The sequence below is a fragment of the Brachycentrus maculatus genome, unplaced genomic scaffold, assembly GCF_059751285.1.
Source record: "Brachycentrus maculatus isolate JH-2025_06_01 unplaced genomic scaffold, ASM5975128v1 h1tg000131l, whole genome shotgun sequence".
Lineage (NCBI taxonomy): Eukaryota > Metazoa > Arthropoda > Insecta > Trichoptera > Brachycentridae > Brachycentrus > Brachycentrus maculatus.
In genome coordinates this window covers 210,502-231,726 of record NW_028280884.1, presented here as the reverse complement: position 1 = coordinate 231,726, position 21,225 = coordinate 210,502, and the positions used below count along the sequence as shown (strand labels likewise).

At 37.1% G+C, this 21,225-nt stretch overlaps 1 protein-coding gene across 1 annotated transcript; it reads right to left on the bottom strand.

Annotated features, from left to right (window-relative positions):
• Positions 1 to 117: 117 nt before the first annotated feature.
• On the bottom strand, positions 118 to 20,850 carry LOC148309303 (MOG interacting and ectopic P-granules protein 1-like). Its single transcript, XM_088260264.1, has 6 exons — positions 20,499 to 20,850; positions 17,647 to 18,356; positions 16,314 to 16,514; positions 5,853 to 6,037; positions 2,164 to 2,284; positions 118 to 827 (listed from the first exon to the last, which is right to left on the bottom strand). The coding sequence occupies exons 1-6, from the start codon at positions 20,848 to 20,850 to the stop codon at positions 636 to 638; spliced, it is 1,761 nt and encodes a 586-aa protein (XP_088116390.1). The 3' UTR covers positions 118 to 635.
• Between the last annotated feature and the right edge of the window lie 375 nt (positions 20,851 to 21,225).

Genomic DNA, 21,225 nt, shown 5'->3' with positions numbered 1-21,225 from the left:
AACTTGAACTATGGTCAATTAAAGTAACATTTAGGATTATTCACATTTTTAAGGTTTTTAAATCACATTTTCATATGTTGTACAAAATACATATCACCGGAGCGCGGGAAAGTTTTTAGCATCGTAAGGGCGATTGTACTCTACCCAGAATTTGACCGTCCGGCAGTCTGGTTTTGAAAAATGAAAGCGACTACGACAGTTTAGCGTGATTGGATTTACGCGCAACGTGTTCACGCACCGATTAAGAGCTCCAATCCGAAAAAAGATGGACAAAAGCCAATCCAAGCCAATCATCATTTTAAAACGCTAACTGACGTGCCGGATGGTAAAATTCAGTGTAATTTCGTGTAGTGGACAAACGTCCTAAGGGAAGGGTTAATAATTCCTGTCAAAAGTAATCACTTCGCGACCTCTACTATATTTATCACCACCATCCTAAGTTACCATCTTTATTTGAATGGATACATAAATCTTTCGCCATGCTCACAGATGGCGGTTGACCTTTTTACTTGTTCAGTTCTATTCGTGCAGGTATTTCTAACATTGCATAAAAACTAATTACATTTTGAATATAAAATAAAGTAATGGTTACAAATTTGTCACTGGTTTCCTCTGTCTCAGGGCGAGAGGAGAGATTAGGTGGGAGTAGCGTTGGTTTTCTTGGTGACATCCACATCAGCACTGTGCCGTGAATAGACATGACTCTCAAACTCTTTGTACCTGCTGAACTTGTCGTTGCATGCTGTGCATTTGTAGAACAAAATTGCCGGCTTCAAATTCATTTTGTGTATTTCTACCATGTGCTTCAAAAGATTCCACATGTGTACCTGAAAAAAATAAGAAAAAACATTATAATCGATATTTTGCAGACCTACATCTCCATTCATTCAAACCCTTATATCCACATCCCAATGGTGCATAGGGCACTGCATCATATTAATGCAGTGTTATCTTGATTGTAAACACATGAAGGAAAGTCCTCCGCTTCAGGTACCAGTCCAGGGTAATATAAAATAAATATTACAGTGAAAAAATCACTTATATTTATTTGACCACCCTGGGAATCGCACCCGGAACCTCCAGACCGGTAGCCGAGCATTACACAACGGAGGCGGACATCTCCATAGTATACTATAATAAATACTTCTTCTAACCCTTATCTGCTCCCAATGGTGCACAGGGCACTCCATTGTATTGACGCAGTGTTATCTTGATCATTACTTACATGAAGGCAAGGTGATCACTCCAACGCTTCAGGGACCAGTCCAGGGTAATATTAAATAAATGTAAGTGTAAAGTCAGTAATATTTATTCTTACCCCTCCCCCCGGGAATCGAACCCGGGAAACCTCCAGCACGGAAGCTAAACACGCTAACCATTACACCACGGAGGCAGACTAAATACATAGTATGGTAAAACAACTAAAGTGAGTTTGCACATTCTTGTACAAATAAAGATGTGAAACCAACAGTACCATTTTTGCTATGCTTATTTTCCTATGCTCTATTTCTCCTGCACTTTTTTTCCCATACATCACTGCTGTATAAATACTAAGTAAATTTTACTTTAAGTAAAATAAATAAACTATGAATTAATAATTATGTGTGGATACTAATGTATGGAAGCGAAACATGGAACTGGCAAAGGAAGAATGAAAGCAGAGTGAACGCTGTTGAAATGCGCTCCCTCGGACGAATGTGTGGAAAATCATTGTAAGACAGAATTAAAAACGAAGATGTAAGAAAGGAATGTAAGGCTGAACGAGGAATAATTCAAAGATTAGGAAGAATTCTGTATCGTGGTATGGACATGTGGAGCGAATGGATAACGAGAGAATGACTAAGAAAATATATGTGGCGAATGTGAGAGGGAAAACAGAACGAGGACGACCGAAAAAAATCAATCAATCAGAACCTAAAATCTGGCGGTGTCAAAAGTCTGCGTAATCGGAGGGCATGTATGACTAGATGTATGGATGTGAAGAAGGCGAAGAGTGTATGTCTGTGTGGCGTTCCATCCTCTTTGCCTACCCCTGCGGGGAAACGGCGTGATAGTAGTAGTAGTAATTAATAATAATCTACACACACACAACTTGAAGGTGGCACTGAGCAGGCTTGATACATTACATTTTCGCACATATCTTCCCTTGTGAATATTTCATACCTGACCACATATAGGACAGCGCCCTCCATCCTTGGCCTTGTCGGCTGCTTCCTGCAACGCCTCCGTCACTAGGCCGTGTGATCCCAGGAGGTGGCGTTCTAATCCTTGGTCAGTCAGAAAACTAAAAAATAATAAACAGCCTAATCACTAAATAGACTGTGGTAAAATATTCAGAGACGGAGGCCTCAGGAGATGATACTTTCCATTCCATCATTCAGTCGTGTCCATAGGGCACTGCATCAGGTGATATGTCATCTTGCCCATGCCAAGTCTTTCTTGGTTTCCTTCAGCTACTAGATTCGAACTACATTTTGATTGTAGATTTATTTTACCAAAAATTAGCGATTTTAAATTAAATTAGCGATATTAGGAAAAATACGGACATTCATGCCTAATCCCCTTAATTAATTATAAATGAAGTAAAAAATTATAATAATTTAGATTTATTTGCTGAAAACATTAAAAAACAATCTGACAACTCTCACGAAGCGGGAGCTCAAGAGCAACTGACCGCTAGCTAGAGAACATTGAGCTTTGAGCTCCTCACGCTTACACAGTACTTGTATGTAAGAGTGAGATGCGAATATAGTGTCGCGGTTCCCGCACACTCTTCACGCGCTGTTTATATATATATATATAATACCTCCGATGTACCCGATAAATTCTGAATATTACAAGTATTATGTTTCAAATCAATTCGTAAATATGTTATGGAGGAATACCTAAAATCTTAGCCTTGCACTTATTATATTTATAGAGATATTATGGTTATTAGAAGCAATGTGTACTAGGTACACAACACCCGCAAGGGAAAGTTAACCAGAAAGAAACAAGTACAAATATGAGCACATTTACACGGTAATTTTGTATGCTCGGCCTGGCAAACACAGCACTGGAGAGGCAGAGAACAGTTTAAACAAAAAATATGCCAATTGTTGAAGAATCTTCTTCTAACCCCAATCCACATCCGATGGTGCATTGGGTACTGCATCATATAAATACAGTGACACCTTGATCATTAACACATGAAGGAAAGGTGATCAGCCCTCCGCTTCAGGTACCAGTCCAGGGTAGTATTAAATAAATATTAGAGTGAAAAAATCACTGGTATTTATTTGACCCATCCTGGGAATCGAACCCGGGACCTCCAGTACGGTAGCTGAGCGTGCTGACCATTACACCATGGAGGCGAACAAAAGCTAACAGAGTTATATTTTTGGCATATATATTTAGTGGATATTATAAAGACTTACCAAATATGAACATTGTAGTGTTAAATACAAAGTGTGCCATATTTCAAGTTATTCAAATTATTGCTTGACTTAGGAAGAAACAATCACAAATATGAACATTGTAGTGTTAAATATAAAGTGTGCCATATTTCAAGTTATTCAAATTATTGCTTGACTTAGGAAGAAACAATCACAAATATGAACATTGTAGTGTTAAATATAAAGTGTGCCATATTTCAAGTTATTCAAATTATTGCTTGACTTAGGAAGAAACAATCACAAATATGAACATTGTAGTGTTAAATATAAAGTGTGCCATATTTCAAGTTATTCAAATTATTGCTTGACTTAGGAAGAAACAATCACAAATATGAACATTGTAGTGTTAAATATAAAGTGTGCCATATTTCAAGTTATTCAAATTATTGCTTGACTTAGGAAGAAACAATCACAAATATGAACATTGTAGTGTTAAATATAAAGTGTGCCATATTTCAAGTTATTCAAATTATTGCTTGACTTAGGAAGAAACAATCACAAATATGAACATTGTAGTGTTAAATATAAAGTGTGCCATATTTCAAGTTATTCAAATTATTGCTTGACTTAGGAAGAAACAATCACAAATATGAACACATTTACATGCTAATTTTGTATGGCCGGCCTAGCAAGCACAGCATTGGAAAACAGGAATACGCTCAAGGCAGAAAACAGTTTAACCTTCCCCTCCCGGTGATATGTATTTACTACAATTCGAATTTAAAAATGAGGATATAAATATAAAATATAATAGATACGGGCTCACAATTTTTGTATTCCTCCATAATATAATCATGTATTACATAAAAGTATTATGATATAAAGTTATTTATTTGCGGCAACAGAAAAAATCAGGAATTAAATCACGAATCTTCTTCTTCTTCAAACCCTCATCTGCACCCAATGGTGCATAGGGCACTCCATCATATAAACGCGGTGTTATCTTGATCATGACCACATGAAGGAAAGGTCATCAGCCCTCTGCTTCAGGTACCAGTCCAGGGTAATATTGAATACATATTAGAGTGAAAAAATCACTTATATTTATTTAACCCCTCCTGGGAATCCAACCCGGGACCTCCAGTACGGTAGCCGAGCATGCTGACCATTACACTAAGGAGGCTGACAAACATTTCTGTGTGTGCGCGCGTGGCATGCTTTGTGTACATATACGCGCATGTCGTAACGTGTTGACTGCGTTAATAGTGCGCAGATCACCTTACGCGGCGGTCGTGTCGCTCTGCCAGCTATGGCGGGTACTTGTGATGTATTTTTCCCCTTTTTTAGATACTTACCAGAGAGATTATCACATTTTTCCCAAAATACATATCACCGGTGCATGCGGAAGTTTTTACCACCGTAAGGGTAGACAGTTGGTAGAATTCCATATTGAATTGTTGGGTAATATGTCCAAAATTAAACAAGGTTTATTGGATTGAATTCTACATTTATTTATGTATATGTTAATACGTGACGCGTTTCGTCATAATAAGACAATTTTATGCATATATGTATATCGTAGTCATTCAGGAGAAAGTGACCGAGAGCAGTTTTTACAAAAACGTGATTATTGACTATTTGACATCTTACTAGCTTAATGTTGCCCTGAAAAAAATCCCAAAGCGATTTTATACTTGGAAGTATAATATATTGACTCGTTAAAAATGACTAACTGCATTGATGTTTATTTTCTTGCCAAGCAAAAGTGACCGAGTGATAGTTAGACATTACTGCTTGTAACAATTTTCAACGCCATGTAGTTATTTATTGATTTGGCGTTTAATTTGTAGAACTCCATTTTAATTTATGTATTAATTATAAATCAAACACAGATTTTTTGAGTCTACTAAGTTGTATGTTATTAACAAAAACACATAAAGATTATATTGTGACAATTGTTTCGCCTTGTTAGGGCATTATCAAACGAATGTTAGGGCATTATCAAAATGTATAATGCCCTAACAAGGCGAAACAATTGTCACAATATAATTTTTATGTGTTTTTGTTAATAAAATACAACTTCGTAGACTCAAAAAATCTGTGTTTGATTTAAAATTAATACATAAAAGCCATGTAGTTAGTTTAAGTTCTGTATGAAACATTTGGCATTTGAATGTTTCTCTCCAAACACAGTGACTAAATTCGAAATAAAATGGCCAGTAGATGTATAGTATTGATGGAAATGTGTAAAAATCAAGAAAGAGTGATCCATATAATGTAAAGAAATAAAAGATTTAAGATTTGACGATATGTTACGTTATCAAACAGTGAAAGTGTTTGATAATGTCCTAAGAAGACGAAACGCGTCACAATTAACATATACATAAATAAATGTAGAATTCAACCAAATAAACCTTGTTTAATTTTAGATGTATTACCCAACAGAAATGTCAATTGTTGAAGGATGCGGGTACTAACCGAAAAGCGCACTTCATGCAGTTGAGTGGAGGTTTGAGCTGAATGGCGGGGTGTATCTTGACCTTGTGAATCCACTCCATGTGCTTCCGGAGCTGTTGCAAGTCTCGCAGGTAGCCGTCGCAGATCTCACAGATGAGGGGGAACTCCCGAGTGGCGGGGAGCAGGGACACACTGGTCTCTCCACCCTGTAAGAAAGAGACAGAAGTGTCATCGGCATACTTTTGTTGAATTAGCTCTTTTGTTGGATTAGCGTATCCCATTTGAAAATATAACTCACTGCAGATGATGGACAAGTGTACATTGAACAGTTGTCCTACCGCATTCCCAGATCTAATACAGAAGCATCTAGGCTTCCTGACAGACCTTCTAGATGAATAGTTGACAATAGTTATTGTACATATTGAAAGCTGTCCCACCGCATTCCCAAATCTGATACAGAAGCATCTAGGCTTCCTGACAGACCTTCTAGATGAATAGTTGACAATAGTTATTGTACATATTGAAAGCTGTCCCACCGCATTCCCAGATCTGATACAGAAGCATCTTGGCTTCCTGACAGACCTTCTAGATGTATATCTAACAATAGTAAGTTGAACATATTGAAAGCTGTTCCACCACATTCCCAGATCTGATACAGAAGCATCTAGGCTGCCTGACAGACCTTCTAGATGAATAGTCAACAATAGTTATTGTACATATTGAAAGCTGTCCCACCGCATTCCCAGATCTGATACAGAAGCATCTAGACTTCCTGACAGACCTTCTAGATGTATATCTAACAATAGTTAGTTGAACATATTGAAAGCTGTTCCACCGCATTCCCAGATCTGATACAGAAGCATCTAGGCTCCCTGACAGACCTTCTAGATAAATAGTTAACAATAGTTATTGTACATATTGAAAGCTGTCCCACCGCATTCCCAGATCTGATACAGAAGCATCTAGGCTCCCTGACTGACCTTCTAGATGTATAGTTGACAATAGTTATTGTACATATTGAAAGCTGTCCCACCACATTCCCAGATCTGATACAGAAACATCTAGGCTTCCTGACAGACCTTCCAGATGTATAGTTGACAATAGTTATTGTACATATTGAAAGCTGTCCCACCGCATTCCCAGATCTGATACAAAAGCATCTAGGCATCCTGACAGACCTTCCAGATGTATAGTTGACAATAGTTATTGTACATATTGAAAGCTGTCCCACCGCATTCCCAGATCTGATACAGAAGCATCTAGGCTTCCTGACAGACCTTCTAGATGTATAGTTGACAATAGTTATTGTACATATTGAAAGCATTCCCACCGCATTCCCAGATCTGATACAGAAGCATCTAGACTTCCTGACAGACCTTCTAGATGTATATCTAACAATAGTTAGTTGAACATATTGAAAGCTGTTCCACCGCATTCCCAGATCTGATACAGAAGCATCTAGGCTTCCTGACAGACCTTCTAGATGTATATCTAACAATAGTTAGTTGAACATATTGAAAGCTGTTCCACCGCATTCCCAGATCTGATACAGAAGCATCTAGACTTCCTGACAGACCTTCTAGATGTATAGTTGACAATAGTTATTGTACATATTGAAAGCATTCCCACCGCATTCCCAGATCTGATACAGAAGCATCTAGACTTCCTGACAGACCTTCTAGATGTATATCTAACAATAGTTAGTTGAACATATTGAAAGCTGTTCCACCGCATTCCCAGATCTGATACAGAAGCATCTAGGCTTCCTGACAGACCTTCTAGATGTATAGTTGACAATAGTTATTGTACATATTGAAAGCATTCCCACCGCATTCCCAGATCTGATACAGAAGCATCTAGGCTTCCTGACAGACCTTCTAGATGTATATCTAACAATAGTTAGTTGAACATATTGAAAGCTGTTCCACCGCATTCCCAGATCTGATACAGAAGCATCTAGACTTCCTGACAGACCTAGATGTATAGTTGACAATAGTTATTGTACATATAGAAAGCTGTCCCACCGTATTCCCAGATCTGATACAGAAGCATCTAGGCTTCCTGACAGACCTTCTAGATGTATAGTTGACAATAGTTATTGTACATATTGAAAGCTGTCCCACCGCATTCCCAGATCTGATACAGAAGCATCTAGGCTTCCTGACAGACCTAGATGTATAGTTGACAATACAGTATCTACTCAATGAATTAGGGCCACCCATTATTTTTTTGAATACTCTGAAATCTTTTGGATTATTATATTTATTTTACATAAATACTTTAAGTTTTCTATTGACATCTAATATCATGTATATTACCTTCAATAATATGTAAAATATACCTGGATTATTTAAGCCTTTACAATATTTCAAACCCTTTTTCTGAGAAAGGTCCATAATTAGCACAGGTATACAGATAGTTGAAAGTTCAAAAAATAGTCCTATCTCATTTATTAGTGAAGTTTCTTGAGTTCTGGATGTTGTTTTGTTCAGAGAGGTTATATAGTTATCGTGCCTTGTGAAAAAAACTTAATTTTTAATTTTAGTTCATAAAGTATAATTTTTTTTTGTAAACACAAGTGTCTTTTTTGAAAAGGACAAAATGGGAAAAAGTAAAGACATTTCTGAGGAAAAAAAGTCTAGTGTTATAGTGCTACTGAAATTAGGAATACTATCTAATAGAGAAATTTCAAAAAAAGAAAACGTTTCTCGTCAAACAGTGGACAGAATTTCAAAATCAATAAAAAATCAGTCTCCCGCCACCAGCAATCGGCGAAAGAACTGTCGTAGGATTAGAAAAACAACACCGAGGACTGATCGAAAAATCGTTCAAAGTGCCTTAGAAAACCGTAGTGCATCAGCAAAAACATTAAAAATAAAATTGGAAGAAGAGGGTATAAATATATCGGTATCAACACTGAGGCGACGTCTTTACGAAGTAAATCTGAAATGCAGGCGCCCTGTAAAAGTACCAAAATTGACACCACGAATGAAAGCGGATCGATTAAAATGGGCCAGGCTTCATCGAAATTACTCGGTAGATGATTGGAAAAAGGTATTTATTTAAATTGAATTTTCAACATATCATTTTAGTAAATAAACTTATATATTGGAATTAAACTTAAATTTTCATTATTTTTCAGGTCATCTTTAGTGATGAGTGCCGGTTAGAAGCCGTGACAGAGAGCCGTCGATTCGTCAGGAGAACACCAATGGAACGTTACAATGAGGCCTGTGTGGTAAAAGTTATCAAACACCCCCCTGCAACAATGATATGGTCATGTTTTATTAACAATTTACATGGGCCGTTGTTTTTCGTGGAAGGAACAATGAACCGAAATTCCTATAAGCAGGTCCTCGAACGAATTTTATTGCCCTTCTACCATACACTCGACCCAACAGAAGGTCCATACACCTTCATGCAGGATGGGGCACCTTGCCACCGGGCTGAATCAATAATAAAATTTTTGTCTAACAAAAATCTACCTTTGCTCCCCTGGCCTGGAAATTCTCCGGACCTTAATCCTATAGAAAACGTATGGATCATGTTAAAAAATAAGGTATACTCATTTCCAAATCCGACAGTAGACCGTCTAAAAAAAAATATTCAAAAAATTTGGTCAGAAGACGAAGAAATAAAAAACATGATAAAACAGTGCATTTTAAGTATGCCAAAAAGAATTGAGGCAGTTATTTCTGCCAAAGGTGGAAATACTAAATACTAACTATATTTATATGAAAATATATGCATAGTTTAAGCGTAATAAAGTGTTCATGTGTAAATAAAATTCAATGTTGTTTTATTCAAGGTTTTCTCTGAGTTATTCCTGTTTGAATTGAGAAATTGCGCGAAATTCTGCGTGGCCCTAATTCATTGAGTAGATACTGTAGTTATTGTACATATAGAAAGCTGTCCCACCGTATTCCCAGATCTGATACAGAAGCATCTAGGCTTCCTGACAGACCATCTAGATGTTTATCTAACAATAGTTAGTTGTACATATTGAAAGCTGTCCCACCGCATTCCCAGATCTGATACAGAAGCATCTAGACTTCCTGACAGACCTAGATGTATAGTTGACAATAGTTATTGTACATATAGAAAGCTGTCCCACCATATTCCCAGATCTGATACAGAAGCATCTAGGCTTCCTGACAGACCTTCTAGATGTATAGTTGACAATAGTTATTGTACATATTGAAAGCTGTCCCACCGCATTCCCAGATCTGATACAGAAGCATCTAGGCTTCCTGACAGACCTTCCAGATGTATATTTGACAATAGTTATTGTACATATTGAAAGCTGTCCCACCGCATTCCCAAATCTGATACAGAAGCATCTAGGCTTCCTGACAGATCTTCTAGATGAATAGTTAACAATAGTTATTGTACATATTGAAAGCTGTTCCACCGCATTCCCAGATCTGATACAGAAGCATCTAGGCTTCCTGACAGACCTTCTAGATGTTTATCTAACAATAGTTAGTTGTACATATTGAAAGCTGTCCCACTGCATTCCCAGATCTGATACAGAAGCATCTAGGCTTCCTGACAGACCTTCCAGATGTATATCTAACAATAGTTAGTTGTAAATATTGAAAGCTGTCCCACCGCATTCCCAGATCTGATACAGAAGCATCTAGGCTTCCTGACAGACCTAGATATATAGTTGACAATAGTTAGTTGTAAATATTGAAAGCTGTCCCACCGCATTCCCAGATCTGATACAGAAGCATCTTGGCTTCCTGACAGACCTTCTAGATGTATATCTAACAATAGTAAGTTGAACATATTGAAAGCTGTTCCACCGCATTCCCAGATCTGATACAGAAGCATCTAGACTTCCTGACAGACCTAGATGTATAGTTGACAATAGTTATTGTACATATAGAAAGCTGTCCCACCGTATTCCCAGATCTGATACAGAAGCATCTAGGCTTCCTGACAGACCTTCTAGATGTATAGTTGACAATAGTTATTGTACATATTGAAAGCTGTCCCACCGCATTCCCAGATCTGATACAGAAGCATCTAGGCTTCCTGACAGACCTAGATATATAGTTGACAATAGTTAGTTGTAAATATTGAAAGCTGTCCCACCGCATTCCCAGATCTGATACAGAAGCATCTAGGCTTCCTGACAGACCTTCTAGATGTTTATCTAACAATAGTTAGTTGTACATATTGAAAGCTGTCCCACCGCATTCCCAGATCTGATACAGAAGCATCTAGGCTTCCTGACAGACCTTCTAGATGAATAGTTAACAATAGTTATTGTACATATTGAAAGCTGTTCCACCGCATTCCCAGATCTGATACAGAAGCATCTAGGCTTCCTGACAGACCTTCTAGATGTATAGTTGACAATAGTTATTGTACATATTGAAAGCTGTCCCACCGCATTCCCAGATCTGATACAGAAACATCTAGGCTTCCTGACAGACCTTCCAGATGTATAGTTGACAATAGTTATTGTACATATTGAAAGCTGTCCCACCGCATTCCCAGATCTGATACAGAAGCATCTAGGCTTCCTGACAGACCTTCCAGATGTATAGTTGACAATAGTTATTGTACATATTGAAAGCTGTCCCACCGCATTCCCAAATCTGATACAGAAGCATCTAGGCTTCCTGACAGACCTTCCAGATGTATATCTAACAATAGTTAGTTGTACATATTGAAAGCTGTCCCACCGCATTCCCAGATCTGATACAGAAGCATCTAGGCTTCCTGACAGACCTTCCAGATGTATATCTAACAATAGTTAGTTGTAAATATTGAAAGCTGTCCCACCGCATTCCCAGATCTGATACAGAAGCATCTAGGCTTCCTGACAGACCTTCTAGATGTATAGTTGACAATAGTTATTGTACATATTGAAAGCTGTCCCACCGCATTCCCAGATCTGATACAGAAACATCTAGGCTTCCTGACAGACCTTCCAGATGTATAGTTGACAATAGTTATTGTACATATTGAAAGCTGTCCCACCGCATTCCCAGATCTGATACAGAAGCATCTAGGCTTCCTGACAGACCTTCCAGATGTATAGTTGACAATTGTTATTGTACATATTGAAAGCTGTCCCACCGCATTCCCAAATCTGATACAGAAGCATCTAGGCTTCCTGACAGATCTTCTAGATGAATAGTTAACAATAGTTATTATACATATTGAAAGCTGTTCCACCGCATTCCCAGATCTGATACAGAAGCATCTAGGCTTCCTGACAGACCTTCCAGATGTATATCTAACAATAGTTAGTTGTACATATTGAAAGCTGTCCCACCGCATTCCCAGATCTGATACAGAAGCATCTAGGCTTCCTGACAGACCTTCCAGATGTATATCTAACAATAGTTAGTTGTAAATATTGAAAGCTGTCCCACCGCATTCCCAGATCTGATACAGAAGCATCTAGGCTTCCTGACAGACCTTCTAGATGAAAAGTTAACAATAGTTATTGTACATATTGAAAGCTGTCCCACCGCATTCCCAGATCTGATACAGAAGCATCTAGGCTTCCTGACAGACCTTCTAGATGAATAGTTAACAATAGTTATTGTACATATTGAAAGCTGTCCCACCGCATTCCCAGATCTGATACAGAAGCATCTAGGCTTCCTGACAGACCTTCCAGATGTATATCTAACAATAGTTAGTTGTAAATATTGAAAGCTGTCCCACCGCATTCCCAGATCTGATACAGAAGCATCTAGGCTTCCTGACAGACCTTCCAGATGTATAGTTGACAATAGTTATTGTACATATTGAAAGCTGTCCCACCGCATTCCCAGATCTGATACAGAAGCATCTAGGCTTCCTGACAGACCTTCCAGATGTATAGTTGACAATAGTTATTGTACATATTGAAAGCTGTCCCACCGCATTCCCAAATCTGATACAGAAGCATCTAGGCTTCCTGACAGATCTTCTAGATGAATAGTTAACAATAGTTATTGTACATATTGAAAGCTGTCCCACCGTATTCCCAGATCTGATACAGAAGCATCTAGGCTTCCTGACAGACCTTCTAGATGTTTATCTAACAATAGTTAGTTGTAAATATTGAAAGCTGTCCCACCGCATTCCCAGATCTGATACAGAAGCATCTAGGCTTCCTGACAGACCTTCCAGATGTATAGTTGACAATAGTTATTGTACATATTGAAAGCTGTCCCACCGCATTCCCAGATCTGATACAGAAGCATCTAGGCTTCCTGACAGACCTTCTAGATGTATAGTTGACAATAGTTATTGTACATATTGAAAGCTGTCCCACCGCATTCCCAGATCTGATACAGAAGCATCTAGGCTTCCTGACAGACCTAGATATATAGTTGACAATAGTTATTGTACATATTGAAAGCTGTCCCACCGCATTCCCAGATCTGATACAGAAGCATCTAGGCTTCCTGACAGACCTTCTAGATGAATAGTTGACAATAGTTATTGTACATATTGAAAGCTGTCCCACCGCATTCCCATATCTGACACAAGCATCTAGGCTTCCTGACAGACCTTCTCTTTCAAAGCAATTTTTTTAAACTAAAATGCGAAATTTATAAAAAATATGAAATAAAATTGTATCCCGATTTTACTGTGAATTCATTTTTAAAAGCTTTCAATATTCCTGTCACTGCCAATTTAAATTAATAAAAGTTTGTAAATCCACCACCAGCGTTTCTAGAAGTATACTAGTGTAGGCAGTGAAAGGGACAACCCCGACCAGCTCAGCAGACAGACACAGAACAGTGCAAAGACATTTACAGAAAATGCTCAGTCATCGCATTTAGATAGACAATGGACCTGTAGGATACAGGTGATGAGAATCTTGTTAATCTCTTATTTTAATGGACTTAAATACTAACGGAAATACAGTCAAAGGAATGTGCATTTACAAGTTTATAGACTAGCCAATGCTCGGTGAGTGCCTATTTACATGACAACGAAGATAGTCAGTAAAAACAAATACATAAATATATTTGGCAAGGGCAAATCAACAATGCCAAATTGGAATGCGATTTGCCTGAGCAGCACTCAGACTCATTTGACACACTCTTTGCCTAAGGGCAATATAAACCCGAGTCACGCTTGGGCTTTAGCCCTCGTTATTAGGAACAGATTTTTATGTCTCCGGTTTTGAGACGTACCCGTCTCTTCGTCAGGACAATCACTACCACAGCATGCAAACAATACTACCCTTCACTACCATAGCACTATTTTCACACTTAAAACTACACAAAATATGTATAGCATAGCACTATTTTCACAACATAGCACTATTTTCACACTTAAAACTACACAAACGATGTATGATAGATGTACGAATAGTGAAATAAGGAAGGAATGCAAAGCTGAGATAAGCATTATCGATAAAATTAAGAAAGGTGTGTTGAGATGGTTTGGACATGTCGAACGAATGAGTGAGGAAAGAACGGTAAAACAAATTTATGAGGCGAATGTTAGCGGGAAAAGAAGCAGAGGAAGACCGAGAAAAACATGGCACGATCAGGTATGCCAAATACTTGAAAGTGGTCAGGTTAGGAGTCGTAACAATCGGCGGGTATGTATGAGGAGATGCATGAACGTGGAAGAGGCGAAGAATGTTTGCAAGGACAGAGTGGTGTGGCGCTCTATTCTCTCTGCCTACCCCTGCGGGGAAGCGGCGTGATGGTTAGTTAGTTAGTTAGTTAACTACACAAAATGTTTACTACAAAAGGTTTCAGCAGGTTTGTGTCTTAGCTTGAATGGGAACTGGTTAATGATTGTCCTAGTGTGAATGCAACATTTTTTTAAAATATGTATTTACATAAATTGTAAACATTTATGTAAAGAACAATTTTAAACTTATTTCAAATATTTCTGGTAGAGACCCATCAAGCTACCTTGTGTGTCTTGTCAGTGGAGTTCTTTTTACATACATTTTTTATTGTTTTTGTCCGTTTTAACTTAATATACAAACAAACAAAAAATTATTAAGAATATAAAATATTTTACAATTCTCACAGAATTAACCTTTTAAACGCGTTAACTTTGTTCCTAAGAGACGCTCGTGCGCGGCTGTATTTCGCCGTTTTTTAAACGATTACTTTTATCATGTATTTAGTTATGAAACGATTTATTTTCCCAAACAAAAACGTTCAATGGGATTCATTGTACCTTTTTGGTACTCTATAATACACGTGTGTCACATTATTCTTGAAATATATCGTAATATAAACAAATTAGATCGTAACATAAATAAATCAAAGCACGCATCGTGTGTCACTCTTACCCACTGGCGATGCGTAGCGTCGAGAGTGAGACAGATATAGGGCATGATTATGGCGCGGACTAATTACCGACCGCAAGAAAAATCAGGGATCTGTTGTTTTATTTATCCTTGTGATGTTACAAATTATTAGTCAGATATTTCAACAGATGTCATAAGGCAGAGGATTGACGTATTATTTTATCCAAAGTTCCACACCATGAAAAAATCCCTCCAAGTTGAACTGAGGTTCGAAACTTGGAGCAAAGTGAAAACACAAACGCTTATGTCAGTCGCGTATGGGGCATGTCTTGTAAAAACACATACGCTTATGCGAGCCGCGTGGATCCGGTTAACTCTTGACCCATTCCTTTATTTTGCCTCTGTTCCATATTTTATTTTAACCTCTAACTTCCGTCGGTAATAAATTTAAAATGTTTGGAACAATATATTGCAGTTTTTGACTCCCATATTTATTGTTGATTCTTGGGACTATCAAACCTTTGTTGTGTGTAAATCGTGTATCATGATTGTGTACTAGAAAATATATATGGAAATATAGAAAGATAAATATATAAAATATCATATATGTATATACATCTAACAAAGGCTGCAAATAGGAATATGTATTTTTATCGCCTACTTTTCAACATAGATCTGGGGAGATGTCGGTCTACTTCCTTCCTAGTTTTGTTCGCATCTCGGGGTTTCAATGTATTTATATTGCAGTGTTTGACTTCCATATTTATTGTTGATTCTTGGGACTAATCAAACCTTTGTTGTGTGTAAATCGTGTATCATGATTGTGTACTAGAAAATATATATGGAAATATAGAAAGATAAATATATAAAAATATCATATATGTATATACATATAACAAAGGCTGCAAATAGGAATATGTATTTTTATCGCCTACTCTTCAACATAGATCTGGGGAGATGTCGGTCTACTTCCTTCCTAGTTTTGTTCGCATCTCGGGGTTTCAATGTATTTATATTGCAGTGTTTGACTTCCATATTTATTGTTAATTCTTGGGACTATTAAACCTTCGTTGCGTGTAAACCGTGTATCGTGGTTGAGTACTAGAAGATTTTGATATTTTTGTCTAGTTTGTGGTTCAACGATGATACTCATAATATTCCACATACCGGAAGCAACACGGTCCTGAATAAGGCATTGCGTTAGAATAAAGCTATGTCAGTCTCGAAGATAATAGGTTTCTTACCGGCAACATGAAGGATGATGATGAGAATGGAATTTGGTTGTTTCCGTACACCTTCCCGCCTCGAATGGGCGCAACTCCCTGCACAGGAAGCGGGGGGGTCTTGGGACCAGCACTCTGCGATACTTCAACAGGAGCTGGTTTAGTTTTCTCAGCGCTGGCCTGAGCCATTTGCTTTATAACCTGATCATACATACTCTGTTGCTAAAAATAGGGAATAATCAGTTTTTTTTATTATTATTTTTAGACTCCATTTTATTTATTGTTTCGGCATTAACTTTGTGGTAAGACATGTAACAATGATTAAAGAAAACACTTGTTTTATACCACTTGAGTTTTATTAAAGACTACATGTTTTGGAAGTTAAACTTCCATCATTCAGGTCTGTATAATAACTAAAATATAAAATATAAAATTGTCCTACAAATAAGGAGAGGGGAAAGTTAGGGTGAGGGGGTTAGTCAAGGGGCGGAGTTCGAAAACAAAGGAAAAATGGATAGCAAAGGTGAAGAATTTTGAAACAATATATTATTTAATAAATTATTATTAGAATTTAGGAATTTATTATTGAATAATGGAAGTTTAGCTTCCGGAACATGTAGTCTTTAATAAAACTCAAGTGGTATAAAACAAGTGTTTTCTTTTATCATTGTTACATGTTCACAAAATACTTCTTCCAAATACTTGTTCACTAATATAAGAGATTCTGCTTAGTAAAAAGCTTCTTTACATCTCACCAATAGATGACTCTAGTGAAGTTCTAGTGATTCAAGAACAAGGTTTCTAAATTGGTTCATATATAAAGAATTTCCGAGAATTTGAGTAGTGTGGTTGTCAATTATGGGTAGAATTGGTGAATGTTACACGTATGTAAAGTGATCACTTAAACCAGCCGATGACGGTCGTCAGCCCCGTAAATGCCCAGACTTCCATATTCTTCTTCATCTTTGATGAGATGTCAAAAAATAATATGAAAATAACTCCTGTAATTGGAGATAATCCAGATTTTGTGAACAAGTATTTGGACACACTCAAAATGTTGTTAAAAATATGTATCTTTTGCTGGGATATAGTACATTTTCTGGGCATTCCGAAAACATGCACAACTGAAATTTGACGATTTTTGATTTATGACATTTTTTAAAGGAGTGAGCGATGTTATATATGTTTTTGCATTAAATTAATTTTAATAATAAATCAATATTAAATAAAGTTTGTTTTCGTTCTTTGGTGTACCTTCAAAATTTCTCAATTTGGCAGGTGTACCTTGAACAGAAAAAGTTTCCGGAACACTGATCACTGTTACACCAACCTCCATAAAAGGGAAAGAAAATACCTCATATTTTTTACAGGGAGGATGCCAATCCAGCGGAGGTCCGAGATTGATTTTTTGGTCAAACTCTTCGGCACATTTCACCAAATGCCGATCCAGTTTACGCTTGACGTTGGTTTCAAATTGGCAGTTGCAACACGCGTGATTCAGAGTGTACTCGTCCAGCCGACATATGGTATCGTGCTTGATTTTATTATGATCCAGAATGTCCTGAGGACTGCGGGTTTTGAATGCGCAGTAGTTGCAGTGGTACATATTATTTTTCAAGTGCGGCATCGCCACATGGAGCCCGAGAACTAGAGAAGATTCGGTTTTGAAATCGCAGACTTTGCAGGTTTTCTGCGGGAACTTGAAAACTGTATTGGCCGCTTTGCTGTAATTTAGGTTTTTAATTAAAGCGGTGACGGATAATTCGGTGGCTTTTAGATTTCTGCCTCCGAAGCGGCGTTCTTTCTGCAGCGTCTTCTTCTGCTGCTTCAACAGATCCCGTTGAACAAATTCCTGCACCAAGTTTACTCCGATATCGATGAATAGCTTTCCGATTGGGGTTTCAAAGTAATCGGGTGTCTCTTCTTCGTCTGATTCTGATGAATCTGAATCTTCGTGTGGTTCTGACGAATGTGAATCTTCATTTGGTTCCGATGAATGTGAGTCTTCATTAGATTCTGAATTTGATGCTACCCAAGATGAATCCGTCTCATCGCTCTTTTCTTCTGAAATTAAAATCCTTTTCTAATATTTTCTAAGAAAATCTTAAATCCGTGTGATTCTGGTAACTGTTCCATTAATTAACCTTTACCTATAGTTGGCACACAGTTTACATTTGACAGAACAATAAAGTTAAAATGTATCTAATTTTTCATATTGCTGATTCCTTTGAAAAAAAGTCCTTTTGTAGTTATTTCTTGATAGCTCTTTAATATATGGTATCATTATTTATAACATTATGGATCATGGAAGCAATTTATAAAGTTTTATTGCATAATAATAAATAAAAAATTCAACTACATACTCGAGTTTCTTTAACCAAATGTGGTATCTTGTTTTATTAATGTTTTCATGTAGTGTATGTATAAAAATCTAAATAAAAAATATTTATTGACACATACAACTATATATTTATGTTTATTATTATATTGTAATTACTATTAAATTTGATATAAAATCTTTTTAATCTACAAATATAGATGAATATATTCAAGTTAAAAGCAAAATTGTGCACAAAAATACCAAAAAAAACTCATTTACAATAAAAAGCAAGAAAAATATTTCTCAAGAGGTGTTAGCACTATAATCATCATCAACTCACTCCACAATTCAAATTTTCTGAATAACAGGAATATCACTAAACTGAAAAGGTCTAGTGAGAAGCAAAACTGTAAAATAAGTGACAATATATTAGGTTGATGCATAAGTAACGTCGTATTTTTTCATGAAAACAATTATTTTTTTTTGCATTACTTTACTAATTTAGTTATTTACATATTTTCAATTATTTTAACCTGTTAACCGGGCAGTCCGCTGTCCAATTACGTAACTTGCAACGGGCGCGAATACTGATTCACTCCGTGTCTTAAATTCATGTGGAGACATGTATGGATGACTAACACCTTTGTTGTTCGTCCCGCCCGTTCCAGGGCGCAACATATATTTCAAGGATGTATTCATATGTCTTACCCGTCGCGATATTGTTTACGTTTGACGTATTTATGCGTCCCGCCCGGTTAACAGGTTGAAAAAAATTCTTCCATCTTTCTGTCAACTTTTAATTAATCCCATTTGAATATAAACTTTCGGGTTTCGATGCAAAGTATGTTTTCTAGTGCTGTTTTCACCTTCTCCGTTGTTTTAATTTTTTTTCCCATTTTTATCATTTTGTAAAGATAAAAAAATGTGAAAATCAGAAGAGTAAGGTGGATGCTTCAAAACATCCCATTTTAGCTCCTTAAATTTACGTTGTGTTATCATCGCAGAATGTGGCAACGCATTGTGCCCATACGTCGTACTTGGAACCCGTTCCAATGCGATGCAGATGCCTCACCACCGTAGATTGATCAATATCCATCGTCACTGCGATATCCCTGGTATTTTGACGGGGATCAGCTTCAAGTATGGCTTCCAGTACATCATCAATGGTGGTTGAAAGGCGTACCAATCTTTCTTCATCAGCTGATGATAGTTCCCAGATCTGAATTTAGCAAACCATCGTTGACTGCTTCGAACATCGATAGCACCTCTGCCGTCCGCATCACGTATGTTTTTGGTTGCCTCAGTTGCTTTGTGGCCTTTATCGAATTCAAAAAGTAAAAGTGTCGAATATGCACTCTTTTTTCTGACATTTAAAAAAATTGACAAGGGCTCTATATAGCGCAACCGCTAGCGGTAATCTGAATAAAATGTTAGAAAAAACCCTCCTTTATATGATATAAAACAACATTAAGAATAACTATTAACACAGTTGGTAAAAATGATATGCCAGATTACCTAAAAATACGACATTACTTTTGCATCAACCTAATAATAATAGTAATAAAACCCTTACCGCACCCCAATGGTGCATAGGGCACTGCTTCATATAAACGCAGTGTTATCTCGATTGATTACACATGAAGGAAAGGTGATCAGCCCTCCACTTCAGGTACCAGTCCAGTGTAATATTGAGTGAAAAAATCACTTATATTTATTAAACCCCCCTGGGAATCGAACCCGGGACCTCCCAGAACGGTAGCCGAGCATGCTGACCATTACACTACGGAGGCGGACAATAATATAAAAAAATAAATGAGCAACGCAAAAAAGGAATGTATTTATTAGATACATACATATTGAGGATTGAGGTTCATGGAGTGTCTTACCTTGATTTTTCTGCGGAGATTCATCAATAACATCGCAAATTTCTATATTTGAATTAGCGTCAATTTCAACAGTTTTTGAATGCGAAACCTTTTCACTCTTCTTTTCACCTTTATTTTTTTGCTGTTCCTCTCTTGTCTTAAGTTCCTCGCCCAAACGTTCGATATATTCTTTTAAACTAATGGAGGGCGGTTTTTCGTACACAAACGGTATGATTAAGGACGGCGTGGGAAACACAAACATGTCATCGGTGAATGCGGAGTATGCGGGAGTTTTATTAGCGATCTTTTTGTAGACGTCCAGCTTCATTAGCAGATCGGGCAAACCCGGTTTATTCAAACTGTTGTAATACATTACCATTTCCGCGCACCACCGTCTGGTAACCATATTTTCGAGTAGTATTTTCTTTGTGTTGGACTTAATATAATCTGCGATGTCTTCGAGATCGATACTTCTTTTATCTAATATTGGAACCCCCTTTTTTGCAATTTTAGATTTGTCGAGTAACATATTTGAAATTTCTTTACATTTATCTAAATAACGATAGAATAGGAATACCTTGGCAAATTCATTGATTTTCTTACTAGATTTAAAGGGCCTCGGAAAAGGAAAGCCGTCGATTGTGTCATATTCTGTCCGATCATATTTATGATCGGAGTTTGTTTCCGGACTTGTAGAAAGATCTTTACGAGTAGTTTCTGGCTCACTGTCGGAATCGATACTAATATG